The following is a 16,529-nucleotide window of genomic DNA, read 5'->3' as shown; positions in this document are numbered from 1 at the left end:
ATCAGTTAACTTTTTTTTTTCAGTGGCCCTAATCCTCTTCCGTACTTTCCACTTCCTATCTGCATCACAAAAAACCCAACTGTATATAATTAAAGAATTCATATTTTACCGGAAATCGCGTAAAAAAAAAAAAAAAGATTTTAATACAAGGGAGATATATATATATATATATATATATATATATATATATATATATATATATATATATATATATATATATATATATATATATATATATATATATATATATGCATTAGCATTTATTTCTATTAATTTTGATGAATACAGGTGAAAAAAAACCTTGCCATCTTTGATGCTCTTTTTTCTACAGCATCTTTTTCTTCCACTCGTCTTTACTCAGTGAGCAGCCTGTTTCATAATCACTATGTTTTATGGCTACGCCTACGGTCAGCAGTCTGTCTATGATAGTGTGGCTATAACATGGATATTTTGTACAGAATAACAATTTTTTTTTTCAAGATTAAACAGATATAGGCTGGGAATGTATCACTCTGTCTGAAAGCAAACTTTGAGGCTAACTTTATGTATTTCATTAATAAAACTAATTAACGTTTCGATTATTTCTGATTTCCCAGAATTAAAACTGCCGCCTGGAGACATGGTGACTGGTTAGGGCGAAAACTGAAGAGAAAAAGTTTGCAAACAAATTCATGTTCCTGACATCTTTTTTTTTTGGCAGTGGCCTTTCATTTCAAATTGTTCTGCCAAGTATTGAGAAATAAACTTCCACCCTCGATAAACAGATAGTCAAATTCCCACTGTGTCTTATTTTAAAATAAGCTTTTTGTTCATCTGAACCTGAAATACAAATACATGCAGCTCTGGTATTTAAGATGATGTTTAAAGCATGAGGAGTCTAACTCTACTGCTCCTGTCGTTCCAGGCGTTTCTTTGGCCTTCAGAGGCTCTCTCTCGTTCTTTGAAAGCTGGCCAGATGTGCCACCCACATACATTGTTATACTGTCCCATCAACCTGCAGGCTAAATGATCCTCAATGACGTCTCTATGGCACGTAAATAAAAGCTGAGCTCCATGTCCTTCACATGTAAGCTGTCTGAAGCCTTTAAAGTCTGCAGCTTCAGGCCAATTAACACAAGTCGAATTAATGTCGCAGAACACAAAAGGCTGGACGGATTCCTGGGTAGGACATGTGAGGAACACCTCGTCTAACTTCCACAGCAGCCGCAAAGATGAGGGGTTCTGGATTTCATCTTGGAGTGGTTTGTATAAGCTGACCCGTTAGCCCATTGTGTGGCTGGGATAAAATATCAAAGAGAATCAGAAGTTTACATAACCTGAGCCACAGAGAGTCAAGGTTACAAACCAGCTCATCTCAATATAGTAGCATTCCCACAGCATCATTATGCCACCACTATGTTTCACACTGTATTCAGGGTGTTGTGCAAGCTCCAGCTCAACTGGAAGCCTCAAGAATCGACCAACAGTAAGTGAAAGGTGTTAAAACTATTTCGCAAAAACTAAACAGAATATCTATGGGCTTTAATTTAATCCCAATGACCTGGATGACTGGATAATCTTCAAGAATCATCGTAGAAGAACAGAAACATTCAGGATATTAAAGAAAAACCAAAGCTCAATAAGCAGAGTCTTTGTTCGTGACGAGAACAAGAAAAAGATGATAAAAAGACCTGCTCCATAATAAACACCTATGAACCAGAAGGGCGATTAAAACAGCTTTAGGATAAACATTCCTTTGTCAACAGGATCAAGCTGTTTGGTCATGATGACAAGAAGTAGGAGTCAAGGTGACGCTTTCAGACCTAAGAACCTTACATCAACTCTTGAGCACAGCAGAGATACCATCATGCTGTGGTCCTGCTTCACATCCATCAGTAAAGAAAAGATTATACTTCTGCATCCGCACACATCAAACGTCGCTTGGGTCTGGTCGCGAACCAGTTTTGCTGGTACACTTCTGCAACGCCGGTCTGAACTTTTTAGGGACACACAGCAGTTTCCCATCAAAGTACAAGGGGGAGCCTATTAGAGAACTTAAGGTACTTCGGCGGATGCTCACGAGAACTTTGGCAGTGTTGGCAGGAGTGTTTATCTTCCAAAACAACGATGGCACGTCTGCAAGATATCCTGGTCACGGAGATGGATCTAGAGGAACAGGTTCTGTCAGCCGGAAAGGCATACCAAGGACCAATCACGGCTGCTTTTTGTCTGCGCACTTCCGCTTGAGGTCTGCACCGGTTTGCAATCATCCAGCGCGTAGTCAGGATTTTTTTGAGGTGCAGAACCTCTGGGTGGGGGGCGTGGTCACACACAGAGACAGATTTGATGGTTGCAGAGGCTGTGCATCAGAAGCATGAATTGGCCTTAAAGGAATAGTACACCCAAAACATGATTAGCCTTCATTTTCTACTCACCCCCATGCTGAACAACACCCTGGAGTACTTTTTTGATATCTCAAATGCATCTGGAGATCTGGGAGGCTTCTTGCTGTCTGCTGACATTCAAATAATGGAGGTCTATGGTGCCCGAGACAGAAAGGTCCATAAAAGTCCACAAAAAACGTGTCAATATTCCTCCATACTGCTCGTCCAATGTATTCCAAGTGTCCTGAGTGGGTAGCATCCAGAATTTACTCGAAACGAAGTCATTTAGAATGTTTTTAGAGCATAAACAGTAGTGTATAGGATTTCCTGAAAGCGCGCACCTGCGCGTTCACGATGCTACGGAAGCCGGCAGACCAATAATGCAAGCGTAGAAGAAGAAATGTGCTGTTTACCTGTGCAAAGAAAGAAACAACGAAAGAAAAATGTCTGAGGACTTCAGTGTTGAGGAAGAGCATGAGTTCTTTGCTGAGCTGAATGCGCAGTTTCGTCTGGGTTGGTCTGCCGCGGTTTCCGTAGCGTCGTGAACGCGCTTTCAGTAAATCCTATACACTACTGTATATGCTCTAAAAACATTCTAAATGACTTCGTTTCGAGTAAATTCTGGACGCTATCCACTCAGGACACTTGGAATACATTGGACGAGCAGTATGGAGGAATATTGACACGTTTTTTGTGGACTTTTATGGACCTTTCTGTCTCGGGCACCATAGACCTCCATTATTTGAATGTCAGCAGACAGCAAGAAGCCTCCCAGATCTCCAGATGCATTTGAGATATCAAAAAAGTACTCCAGAGTGTTGTTCAGCATGGGGGTGAGTAGAAAATGAAGGCTAATCATGTTTTGGGTGTACTATTCCTTTAAAGATATATAGATGGGATAACAATTTGGTGGACTGCCAGCAGATTCCTCAGCTTCACCTTAAATTGTGGACATTGTCAGAGGCCCTTACAGCACCGTCATCCAAAGCAGACTTTTGGAAAGAATGAAGCTTGTCGAAAAAGGAAGATGCTTCAAAAAAATTTTATCTGATCCACTTTGAGAAAGCCATCATCTGACAGCAGGTTGGTTGGTTAAATGGTTAAATAAATACCAAGAGCTTGTGAGCAACAACAAAGAGCAAGGACAGACTTGTCCGGACGCATTTAAACAAATACAAGCAGAACTCTTTGCATCTGTTTGTATACTTCTGGCACCATAAGGATTTGAGAATTAAGTCTACAATTTTTTATAAATATTTGGAATACACATTTCAAACAATCTAAGAACTAAAGCTAGAAGGTTTAGCTTTCAAATGAGTATCAGAAAACCAAAATAAACCAGTTTATTTTTAAGGAACTCCACCTGGTTCCCCTTTGTCTACCAGGCATTACTTGGATGTTTCCTGCTTACATCTGTTCTGTAATCACACTGAGAAAAGTCAACTCCTTTACCTCTCTGTCACACAATAAGCTGTTTACTTCTGTCTCTTTTACTCAGACTGATTTAGGGAGAGAAAGCCTTTTTAGTCACTTAGCGTTATGCTGTAATTTTCTTCATAAAACTTTTAGGTTAGCTTAAAATATCTCATTAAGTTAGTTTACTTCCAAACTACATTAAAGGGTTAAATTAAGAATAAAAATGCATTTTAACGAGTGAGTAATATAGTAATAAAAATGTTTGTGACTTGATATTATACTGATCTGATATTATTTCAGTTTAGTTTTATATCCTGTGCTGCCCTCTAGTGGTCAAAGAACAGAACTTTAAGTATATGTCCTTTAATTCTTACCTCTGAAGTCATCTCCAAGGGTAATGCCTGCCCATTTTCTCTGTAGGAAAAAAGGAATTACTTTAATAAGTCAAATTAATTGCTTTATTACAATTGCACTAGTTTACCAATTAAACTATTTCCCTAAAGAACTAGAAGACAAAACGACGACTACAACATGTTTCCCAGTGCAACATTCCTCTAGAGCTGGTCTTATTTCACAGCTTCCACCACGTCCAACCTGAGCAAATAAAATAAGACCGTCATGGGAAGGTTACAGCAGTACCTGTGTCCTGTTTGTGGCCAGCGTTAGACAGAGGAAGAGCAGGCATAGAGAGGCGGAGAAAAGGAAGAAAAAAAAAAGTAGGGACAGAAAGATTGAGACAAAAGAGGCCCGAACAAGAAATCCAACAATGTGAGGTTTGTCATCTGATGCTTTAAAATACCTTCTTATAAACAATAAAAATATATTTTTTAATTATACTCGAATGGCATACATGGCATTTGCAGAGATAAAAAAAAATAAATAAAAATTAGCCGAGTCAGACATCAGGGTAATAACTGACGGCTCGTACCTGAGGCAGGCTGAAAGCGATGGAGCCCACGCTCACTTCAGGATGAGTCTTCAAGGAAAACACAAACTCCTGTCGGTTATTGTGGACAATCACATGCCTGTGGAAAAAAAAAGCAAAAAGGAAAGAAAAAAACATCTGTCATATTACATTACATTGAATATCTTCAATAAAGTTATATCCTTATATAGTAATGAAATTCAGTACGATATTCATGTCATATAGATTTTTTACAAACAGTACGATGCATTCTGTCTACTAATTATGATGATGGTTTTCAGCTGAACCACAAATTCAGTTACAAAGAAAACTAAAATATTAACTTTCAATAAAAAATGTGGCCGTTATTAGGCGTTTGTGGCTCCTTTTGCATGAAACAAAACAGCATGGGGGAGCTCAACCAGCTGAGGAACCATAGATTTTCATAATAGAGTCTAGATGACTCCTGGCGGAGTCTCTTATAGGCCGCAATCTTATCACAGGCAGGCTTTCTGGCAGATTTGAGATTTAATTCTTTATCTGAAAATACTGGAACATATCACTTTGGGGTAGAAGGAATAGAGAGAGATATGAGAATGGCTGTATGCCAGTGTCACACTGAAAAAAACAAAAAACTAATTCTAAATAAGTCCCTTTTTCATAATGTAAGTACATTTTTTCTTGAATTTAGGAGGTAAGCTAGAGACTTTGCCAATAGAACAAGACAATTTACATTTGAAATAAGAAAAATAAATTGCATTGTCTTATTTCAAGTGCATATTATCTATTGATCTTATTTTAACATTAAAAAACTAATTCCATTGGCATATTATCTCATTTACCTGCTCAAATTGAGGGTTAATGCACTTAATTTAAGAAATGTTGATGGATTTCTAGATCGTTTTTGCAGTGCACATAAAAACTGATAAATAATCCTCAGATGTCTACCTGCCCATCTCTTAAAAGTGATATCTGTTGTTTGGGGAAATCTGCATGGCCTTTTAGAGCGCCACTGTTCACCTAAGTCTCTTTTAGACTGTAGACCATACTTTTAAGGTTTGTTTCACCCATACATTTTTATTTATTTATTTTAAATTCCTTTTGGGACTGCTTATTTAGAATCCCTAGAGTGGATAAAGGTATTGCTGTTAATGAATTCCGCTCCATGTTTACCCATCGTGAATCTATGTCACAGTTAATCCAAGCTACCACTGCTGTCAGTTGTGCTGCCTTCCAATTTCAGGACCTAGAAGATACATCAACGTAGCATCTCCTGACCTCCTGCATTACATCAACACACAGTCTACTTTGTATAAAGTATATGGCTATATACTATGTATTGTATATGCTGTAATATATTGTATGTCTGGACTGGTGACCTGTCCAGGGTGTACCCCTCCTCTTGCCTGTAGAAAGCTGGAGATAGGCACCAGCACCCCTGAGCGACCCCATTTGGGGTGAATGTAGGAGTTTGCCCTGAAACCGAAGGATTGACAGTTCAAGCACCGACTCTGACTTTCAGTGTCGTTGTGTCCTTGGGCAAGACACTTCACCTGCATTGTCTACTGATGGTGGTCAGAGGGCCCGGTGGCGCCAGTGTACAGCAGCCCCGCTTCTGTCAGTGAGCCCCAGGGCAGCTGTGGCTACAATGTAGCTTGCCACCATCAGTGTGTGAGTGAATGGGGGAATGACTGAATGTAGTGTAAAGGGCTTTGGTCAAGTCTCCTGACTTGAAAAAGCGCTATATAAGTACATGCCATTTACCATAAGCGATGGAAAATGGATGGATGAATATTGTATGTTTATTTATATTATATATATATATTTGTCTGCACCATCAACACCAGGTCAAATTCCTTGTAAGTGCAAACCTACTTGGCCATAAATCTTGTCTTACCCAAGAGTGAGTGTTTTAACTCTCACTCTTGGTCTCTTATTCTGCAATATAAATTTAGAAATAAGCTTGTCCAGCATTTAAAGGCTGATGTTGGAATCCTGACGAGTAGGGACTGAAATAGCAACAGAATTGTAGGAAGTAGATTCATTTTGACAGCCTCTACTCATTTTTAAATATCCCAAATGTTGTTTTTTATATAATTTGCCTCTTATACAGGTGCTGGTCATAAAATTAGAATATCATGAAAAAGTAGATTGATTTCAGTAATTCCATTTAAAAAGTGAAACTTGTATATTATATTCATACATTACATACAAACTCATATATTTCAGATGTTTATTTTGTTTAATTTTGATGATTACAAATGACAACAAATGAAAATCTCAAATTCATCATATCAGAAAATTAGAATATTACTGAAGACCAATAAAAACAAAGGATTTATAGAAATGTTGGCCAACTGAAAAGTATGAACATGAAAAGTATGAGCATGTACAGCACTCAGTATTTAGTTGGGCCTCCTTTGGCCTGTATTACTGCAGCAATGCGGCGTGGCATGGAGTCGATCAGTCTGTGGCACTGCTCAGGTGTTATGATAGCCCAGGTTGCTCTAATAGTGGCTTTTAGCTCTTCTGAATTGTTGGGTCTGGTGTATTGCATCTTCTTCTTCACAATACCCCATAGATTTTCTATGGGGTTAAGGTCAGGAGAGTTTGCTGGCCAATTAAGAACAGGGATACCATGGTCCTTCAACCAGGTACTGGTAGCTTTGGCACTGTGTGCAGGTGCCAAGTCCTGTTGGAAAATGAAATCTGCATCTCCAAAAAGTTGGTCAGCTGCAGGAAGCATGAAGTGCTCTAAAACTTCCTGGTATGTGGCTGCGTTGACCCTGGACCTCAGAATACACAATGGACCAACACCAGCAGATGACATGGCACCCCAAACCATCACTGACTGTGGAAACTTTACACTGGACTTCAAGCAACGTCGATGAAGTGCCTCTCTTCTTTTCCTCCAGACTCTGGGACCTTGATTTCCAAAGGAAATGCAAAATTTACTTTCATCAGAGAACATGACTTTGGACCACTCACCAGCAGTCCAGTCCTGTTTCTCTTTAGCCCAGGCAAGACGCTTCTGACGCTGTCTGTGGTTCAAGAGTGGCTTGACACAAGGAATGCGACAGCAGAAACCCATGTCTTTCATACGTCTGTGTGTGGTGGTTCTTGAAGCACTCACTCCAGCTGCAGTCCACTCTTTGTGAATCTCCCCCACATTTTTGAAGGGGTTTTGTTTCACAATCCTCTCCAGGGTGCGGTTATCTCTCTTGCTTGTACACTTTTTTCGACCACATCTTTTCCTTCCCTTCGCCTCTCTATTAATGTGCTTGGACACTGAGCTCTGTGAACAGCCAGCCTCTTTAGCGATGACCTTTTGTGTCTTGCCCTCCTTGTGCAAGGTGTCGATGGTCGTCTTTTGGACAACTGTCAAGTCAGCAGTCTTCCCCATGATTGTGTAGCCTATAGAACTAGACTGAAAGACCATTTAAAGGCTTTTGCAGGTGGTTTGAGTTAATTAGCTGATTAGAGTGTGGCACCAGGGGCCATCAATTTGACTTTCACAATATTCTAATTTTCTGATATGATGAATTTGAGATTTTCATTTGTTGTCATTTGTAATCATCAAAATTAAACAAAATAAACATCTGAAATATATGAGTTTGTATGTAATGTATGAATATAATATACAAGTTTCACTTTTTAAATGGAATTACTGAAATCAATCTACTTTTTCATGATATTCTAATTTTATGACCAGCACCTGTAGATGTTCGAGATTAGCCTGTTTTTCAAAGTAGTCCTGTTTCTTTGAATGTGACTGGATGGATGAGCTCTCTTCATCCTCTGACATGGGAGCTGGCTCAGAGCTCGTCTGCCTGGCTGTGTGTTTCCTGGACGGGGCCGCCTTTTACAGCAGCTTTTTGTATCTCTGCTTCTGTCTCCTTGAACCCCAGTCGGCCTCAGCAGATGGCCACTCACACTGAGCCTGGTTCTGCTGGATGTTTCTTCCTGTTAAAGGGATAGTTCGGGATTTTTGACATGAATCTGTATGGCATCCCCATCACCAGTGTCATGCAATCACACTGACTTACCCCTGGCAGCATCCTGTGAGCAGAGTTCTCGTCCAGCTTTGGTCAAGCCGAAAGTAGTCCGGCAGGTTTGCTAGACCCAGCGAAATAAAACGTTTCTCTTCCCAAAACATTATGTGTTCAAAAGAGTGATATTTTTGCATCCCAAAAACATTGTAGTGGAAAAAGTCACACGTCGTTATCACTTGGTCCTATTTTCTCTCTGTTCGTATCAGTGCGCGCGACACCATGACCTGACAGCTAGGGCCTACTAACCTGACAACAGCCAGATGCATGTCTCGCTCCGCCTAGCTCCTAGCTGGGCGGAGCGAGACATGCATCTGGCTGTTGTCAGGTTAAGGGCCTACCTGTTTGATTCGCGATTGTTTACTACTGGGGAAGATGTCTGACTACGAGAGCGACGAGGAAAACATCAACTTCCACTTAGAGCCAAAGGGATATCTTTATGAACCCGAGTACACTGACGATGAACTTCGACAAATGGAGTTAGATCGGGCAGAAAGAGAGAGGGTGGACAGAGAAGTGATGGAAGCTGAAGCCGGAGCCGAAGGAGCCTCAGCTGGAGCTGCGATATCCAGGGTGGCCGACAAATCATGGTGCACTTGTTTCAAGTGTGAACTAATGCAGACAGTGGTGGAATGCTACTGTAGCCACGAGTGGGATTTAGTAATGCCCGAGATACAGAACCTTTCCATTGATGAGGATGTCGGAGTTGCAGCAGCTGCTGTCTGCATCACAAACAACAGCGACTTCCCTGCCCTCCTCAAAGTTGAGCTCGCTGTCAGAATGACGGCGCGCACTGATACGAACAGAGAGAAAATAGGACCAATTGATAACGACGTGTGACTTTTTCCACTACAATGTTTTTGGGATGCAAAAATATCACTCTTTTGAACACATAATGTTTTGGGAAGAGAAACGTTTTATTTCGCTGGGTCTAGCAAACCTGCCGGACTACTTTCGGCTTGACCAAAGCTGGACCAGAACTCTGCTCACAGGATGCTGCCAGGGATAAGTCAGTGTGATTGCATGACACTGGTGATGGGGATGCCATACAGATTCATGTCAAAAATCCCGAACTATCCCTTTAAAAGGGAGTTTTTCCTCTCCACTGTCGCTACAAGCATGCTTAGTGTGAGGGATTACTGAAGAGTCAATGAGTCGATGCAATCAACTGGTTTTCCTTAGATAGAAAACGCTGAATCAATCTGAATGGATGATCTGGTGAACTTTAAAGTGCGTTAAGATGACGTGTTGTGAATTGGCACTATAGAAATGAACTGAATTGAATTGCTTAGGTCTGCAAAAGGACACAATACCATCAAGTTGACTTGGCCATGTCCCAGATACCATCATTGCTTCTGATTTACTATGAATAACTTTATAACCAAATACTAGACCGTATTCAATAAGACTTTGTAGAAGAACTGGTATTGAGTGGACAGGGCTTTCAATGAATAATATGTTGTCCATGTATAGGGCAATTTTATGTTGGTTTCCACTCTCATCCCTTATTCCTTATATAAGGGGGTTACTTCTTATCAATTCTGCTAGCGGCTCAATGCTAAGAACAGACAGGGCTGGTCCCCCCTCCCAAATCAAAGGAATCGAAAATCTTGTTAAAATCTTGATGGATTTATTAATGGTTTGTACTCTTACAAACATTAACGTGGCTATAACTCTTGTTGCTTGAACATGTTGAAATTTTAGATTTCCTTTTCGAAAAACAACTTAATCATGCAGAATAATTGTGTATCATAGCTAGTTGTGCAAGTTATCAAGGCACCAATAACGATTTTATGATTGTATATAAAAATAGGTAGGAACAGCAATCTCTGAAGTAAGCCTAAAAAATTGCCCCACCCTAAAAATGCATTATTAATTATATTACTATAAAAGCCAGAACATATACTGCGTATATTGAGGCTCAGACTAGGCAGGGTGGACAGATCTGAGCAGATTTTTCTCATTTCTGTCTCTGTGCTATACACAAATAAAAGAATACTCCACATTTAACTTGGACAAATTATGAATATCATTTAAAAAAAAACAACAAATAAACACTGACGCATTCTATAAAGCAAAGCAAGTCTGAACAGCATCCTAATCCAGATCATATAGAGACTGTTTCTATGCCCATTTTAAAATATAATGAGATCTATGTCTAAAAGAAAAAAAAGAAAAAGAAAAACACAGCAATAAACAGAGAGGTGGTTCTCAGAGAGAGAAGTTTATCGAAATTTTTCTTTTTTTTTCCATAAAGAGGTGAAATATGCCGCACTAACCTGCTCCGTCTGCCCCTCGTTATTTTGTTTTTTGTGAGGATCAAATAGGATCACCATTTAACTATATCAATTTTTTCTCCTCCTGAAGGTGTTTTCTTTTCGAGGAGAGTGATATGCTTTCTGTCCCTCGTTGTTTTTGTGAGGCTCAAAGAGGATCGCTACTTTATCCCTTTTCTTTTATCCTCAACTCCTATCATGGAGTTTTCTTTTTTTAATGTTTCATCGATTGTTTTTTAAGGAGTTTGTCCTGCTTTCTCTGTGCGACTCCAAAACCGACTGTTTCCTTGCGCAATTAACAGGTTTTATTTTGTATTTTCCCCCAAAGCGGATGTATTTTACTTTATAACCGCGTCTCTCTTCCCGTCAGATTAATGAAATTGCCGCTGAATTGCTGTGTAGTCTGACTAAATTAGAACTGCGGTCTATCTCAGACGGACCTACGCAGCCCCATTGCGTAAAATTGTGTTGAGTGTGATCATTCCTTTCTATGAGCGCTAAACGCCACAACCTCGTCCGTCGGATCAGACGCAAAATCGGATTCTGTGTGTTCTGGCCTAGACGTAAAATCGGATTCTGTGTGTTCTGGCCTTAGCATTGTTAATGACTTTATATGTCCAACAGTAACACCTTGTGGTCATTTATAGTTTTATATTGGAGAACGGTATATTATGCTTAAGAACGTCCAGGTTGTGTGATTCAGAGATTCTTTCCACTCTTCTTTAGAACGTGGCATCTTGTTTTTAGAGATAAAATAAACCATTCTAAACTTACGGGAGTATTTCTCCTCACAGCCTTGCAGAGATGCTGCTGTCGTCTCTGGTTCACTTTGTTTCAGCCCATGTCTTCTGTACATTTGATTGTGTTGCCATACTTTTTCCTTCTTATCAAATTTTCATTGCTGAAGCAAATAATGTTTGGTTACATCATTCTGTGTTGAGTCATTTAAAATGTTTAAAAGTCGCCCAAATTGTTCAGTCTGCTTCCTCCCTCTGATGAATCTGAAGATGAGACGCTGAATTCCTCTCCTATGTTTTATGGTGTTACACTAAATCTTTTTGTGTTTTTTTTTTTTTTTTATCATTACTTATCTCTAAATGTACTTTAACTCAGGTGTAAATATTAAGTCATGACGTTCCAGACTTACTGTTCCAAGTTTGTCTCCTTTTCGTTGACCACAGCGCAGTTGGTCAGTGAGAGTTCGTCTGTCGGGCATCGGACTGCCTTCATAGTCTGAAACAAAGACACAAATTACCTCTTTTTCAGTACTGTACCACTGATACTTCTTTTGTTGTATTGCAATGAATTTGAACATTTTAGGAAATCAGAGTCTTAAAGAGAAGTTAAGAAATTTAATCATGTTTATATTCTAACCAAACGTTGCAGCTATTGTTTATAGCAAGCATAGTCTGTGATGGTTGAGACTTATTGGGGAGAAAAGTAAATAAAAAAATAAACTTGGTTTCCATCCTTTTATGTATCTGAACCACGGGTTTGAGTAATGAACAGGGCCTAATAAATACAACATTTCTGCAGTATGCATTTGGTCTGTCAACCCTCTAAAAGACCCAGGATATTAGATTGTACAAAATATTTAATCACGTGTTCCAGAAACATGTGATCGAAGAGTTTGTCAAATTAAGTGCAATATGGATCATCAGTAGCAAAAAAAAAAAGATGAAAATATGGAAATGTATCCATTGTTAAGGATAGTAGAAGATGCATGATGCTCTGGGGTATGTTTATCTTCTAAATACACTATGACTGTGTTAAAGTGGAGGACTTGAACTTTGAAAGACCAGATTTTTACTAACACATCACCTATTTATTATTTTAAAAAATTAAAAATAATTAGTGATCCAGAACTGTGAAACTCTAGAGAGACTGATGGTGGTATATTTCAATAAAATAAATATTTATTTACACTAAGACTTTGTTAAAAGTATATCGAACAAGAAGCTATGCAGAGAAAAAAAGGTTTTAATAGTGTTCCAACAGGGTCGGGTAGAGTTAATAAGGAAAGCAGCTGCAACCATCTAAGTCAGGCATCCTGAAGGTTGGCCCTCAAGGGCCGCCGCCATGCACTTCTTTAATAGGTGCATTCGAGGTGAACAGCACCGCCCCTGTGCTGATGAGCTGGGCTAAAAAAATCTGTTGTGAATTTGGACAAGCCGTCTGCAACTGGACGAGATGGCTGACATTAAGTTTCTGTAAAGCAAATTAATGATGGAAATGACAATAATAAAAGAAATATAAAATACTTTCCTTCTGAGTCCTATGTATTATATAAACGAAGACTCTCACAGTTCTGCTATTAATAATAACTTTTGCTGAAAAAGAAAATCCCCACAGCATGTTTCTGCCACCATTGTGCTTAATCACGGGGCTGGATGAAATGCTCAGATTTGGTCTCAATAGTTTATATCAGACTTTAAACCAAATTTTTTCCGCATATATAAATGTCTTTATAAGCAACTGCTGGTGTTTGTTATTAATTGATGTATTGTATTTTATCAATAAAGTAACTTAAAAAATATACATATAAAAATGAACATATTAGATAGTATAGTTTAATTATAAATTGAGGTTTAATTGATAACTTGGAGATTAAGATCAGGGAACATTATGCAGCCATTAACTCTAGTGGCACTTCCTTTATTTTAGCTTAAAAACAAAAAGGCTACATTTAGCATCAAAGGCAGGACGCTGTTGGACGGGATAAGAAGAAAATATTTCCCTTGATGAAAGAGCAACCAACCATCCAATGTTGGATCAGTCCAACTTAAAATCCAAAAGCAGAATTAACTACAAGGCAACAGCAGACTGGTCATAAGATTCTTCTTCCGGAACTTCTGAATGACACCTAATCCGATTCCTAACCAGAAGTTTTTGCTTATTTGAGTAAGACCTTTATTGAAAGTCCTTTATTGACCTTTATTTAAAGTCTTAATTTGACAATTTAATTGAAGAAGACCAAAACGTTTAGAAAAACGGAGCGAAAGAAGTCCTAAACCTGTTTAAGGTTTGCCACGACCCGGATGACTGAACATTTGCACAGGCACAACTGCCCCTACTCCTCGAGCTAATGCTGAGCTGGCTCACTTAAGGTAGAAAAAAAAATCCTGTTTTAAAATAAACGTGTAGTTTTTGGGGTAGCTCTTCTACAGCTATAAAATCAACTCACCCGTGTCGCCATCTTTGTTGTATTTATCTGGACATAGGAGTTCAGCGGACAAAACCAAACAGCTCAGAGAAACAAACGGTGACGTACACAAATGACTGACGTACCGGTGTTACGCAGAAAAGTGTTCCCTTCCGTCGCGAGAACGCGCATCGCCCAAACCAGCCGAACTTCTTGTTCCATATTGGCGGTTGGCAAACGGCGTTTTGGTTGCATTGGCGCCATCTACTGACACAGAGTACCACTCAAAATGTCTCAAGTATTATATTCTGATGATTACGGAAGAGGAATAGGGCCACTGAAAAAAAATTAAAAGTTAACTGATTTTTACATTTTATTTCTGTATAATATAAGAAAAAAGTCAGAATTCTGACTTTTTCCTCAGAATTCTGACTAATCTCAGAATTCTGACTAATCTCAGAATTCTGACTCTAATCTCAGAATTCTGACTAATCTCAGAATTCTGACTCTAATCTCAGAATTCTGACTTTTCCCTCAGAATTAAGACTTTAATCTCAGAATTCTGACTTTTTTTCTCAGAATTCTGACTTCAATCTTAGAATTCTGACTTTAACCTTAGAATTCCGACTTTAATCACAGAAATCTGACTTTAATCTTAGAATTCTGACTCTAATCTAAACATGTTAGCATCAGCTTGTAGCCATGTCTGTTTTAGAGCCTAGCTCTCTTGTTTTAATGACCTTCTGCTCTTCCATTAATGAGATCGCATCACCGGGGAATCCTCAGGCACGTAAAAAGTTGCCTAATTTCGTCATTTTCCACCAATGTGTCACTGGCCCTCCCAAACACCTCACATATTTGTCAGTGAAGCTGAGTGCTCCAACATCTCTTCCTTCGTGGTGCCTATCTACATTAAGATCCACAATTAAGATCCACAATTCTGAGATTAAAGTCAGAATTCTTAAATAATTTTTCCCATATTAAACTAAGATAATATTTAAAAAACAGTTAACTTTTTTTTTTCATGTGGCCCTAATCCTCTTCCGTAGGGTCATGCAAACCACCACAGGGACGCATTTTTTGGCACAACACGGTCAGGAAGCGGAGGAGAACAAGTGGACGGCGGAGGAGGAACGTCCACGTCATCGCCATATTGTGTGTGGCATTTAACGCGACGTACTGCTTTCAAATTTAAATATTCGGAAAAGTCAGAATTCTGACTTTTTTCACATATTAAACTTAGATAAAATTAAAAAAATCAGGTTTTTTTCCCAAAAAAAAAAAAACAAGAAAAAAAAACGGCCCCTCAATAAAAAAGGCTTACAAATTCTTACTGTAATGTATTCTAAATTTACTCTATGAATTCTTAGAAGGGTTCAGTCTTGCTGCCCATCTGCCTCTTCAAAATACTGAGAAATAAGAACTTCCTTTTTTTTTTTTGAGGGGCCATTTTTAAATTTCGCAATGGGCTTAATCCTCTTCCATCAAAACGAGTTTTTCAACATTATAATTTCAAATTTGAAACAAAAATCTTCAAAAACGTATTTTTTGTGGTTTAAAACTTAATATGGCAAGAATTTATGATCAACAAATATGTAGCTGTATTGAATATTGACAGTAACTGGGTTACATAATAAAGACGGTAGTAACCCTCTTAGTTTACTGAAAAAGTAACTATTTACTTTCAGATATTGTTATGTTGTTTCCCTACTTAAAATTGATCAATCAAAACTGCTCTTTATAAACATAGGCTCAGTAATAGACACCGATTACTCTGATTGGCAAAGGAGCCGTCTTTACTCTTAGACTTAGACAGTTTTTATTGTCATTTTGTATGCATGGAGTGTATTTAAAATGACATTTCGTTTTGTACAGCTTTCAGACTGTAGGTGAGCTGCAGCTTAGCAGTGAAATGAACATTTCTATTCCATAAAGTGTAGCAGTGATCAAATGTAAAAAGTGTGGCAGAAAAAAAAAACATGGTGCAAAAATGCATTGATATGGAAGTTCAGCGCATTGCAAGACAAATATATATGGTGCAAATATGCAGTACTTTTATTTGGTATTATCAGTGTGATGCAGAGTCTGTGACTTGATTAAGAGTTTTTTTAACTGATCAGCAGCCACTGAACACTCAGGTGTTCAGCATGCATTGAAGGGACGATGACGCAGAGCCAGATTCAGTGACAGCGATCCTTTAAATAATAAAAAAAAGTAGTAACTGAAGTTAAAAGCTAATTTTTTCAGTGATTTGTTCCTTTTTTGCAAAAACAAAGTCGTAGAATAGAAGCATCTCTATGCCAAACAAGCTCATTGCATCGTCTTAACAGTGGCAACTGCTTTTTATGATTTGTTCCATATTTCTGGAAATTTAAAATC

At 38.6% G+C, this 16,529-nt stretch overlaps 1 protein-coding gene across 1 annotated transcript in view; it reads right to left on the bottom strand.

Moving 5' to 3' along the window:
- LOC119791088 (vesicle-fusing ATPase-like) overlaps positions 1–14,340 on the bottom strand; it is a 39,993-nt gene extending 25,653 nt beyond the window's left edge. Inside the window, exons 1-4 of the mRNA XM_038296941.1 lie at positions 14,193–14,340; positions 12,156–12,241; positions 4,708–4,804; positions 4,154–4,193 (exon numbers count right to left, since the gene is read on the bottom strand). Of these exons, the coding sequence (XP_038152869.1) occupies positions 4,154–4,193; positions 4,708–4,804; positions 12,156–12,241; positions 14,193–14,204 (235 nt within the window). The 5' untranslated portion in view covers positions 14,205–14,340. The remainder of the gene's footprint in view (positions 1–4,153; positions 4,194–4,707; positions 4,805–12,155; positions 12,242–14,192) is intronic.
- Positions 14,341–16,529: the final 2,189 nt, after the last annotated feature.

The sequence above is a fragment of the Cyprinodon tularosa genome, unplaced genomic scaffold (genome assembly GCF_016077235.1).
Source record: "Cyprinodon tularosa strain WSP-4 unplaced genomic scaffold, ASM1607723v1 ctg38, whole genome shotgun sequence".
Classification (NCBI taxonomy): Eukaryota; Metazoa; Chordata; class Actinopteri; order Cyprinodontiformes; family Cyprinodontidae; genus Cyprinodon; species Cyprinodon tularosa.
Note: the sequence above shows the minus strand (reverse complement) of the source record. Positions and strands in the feature narration are given on the sequence as shown.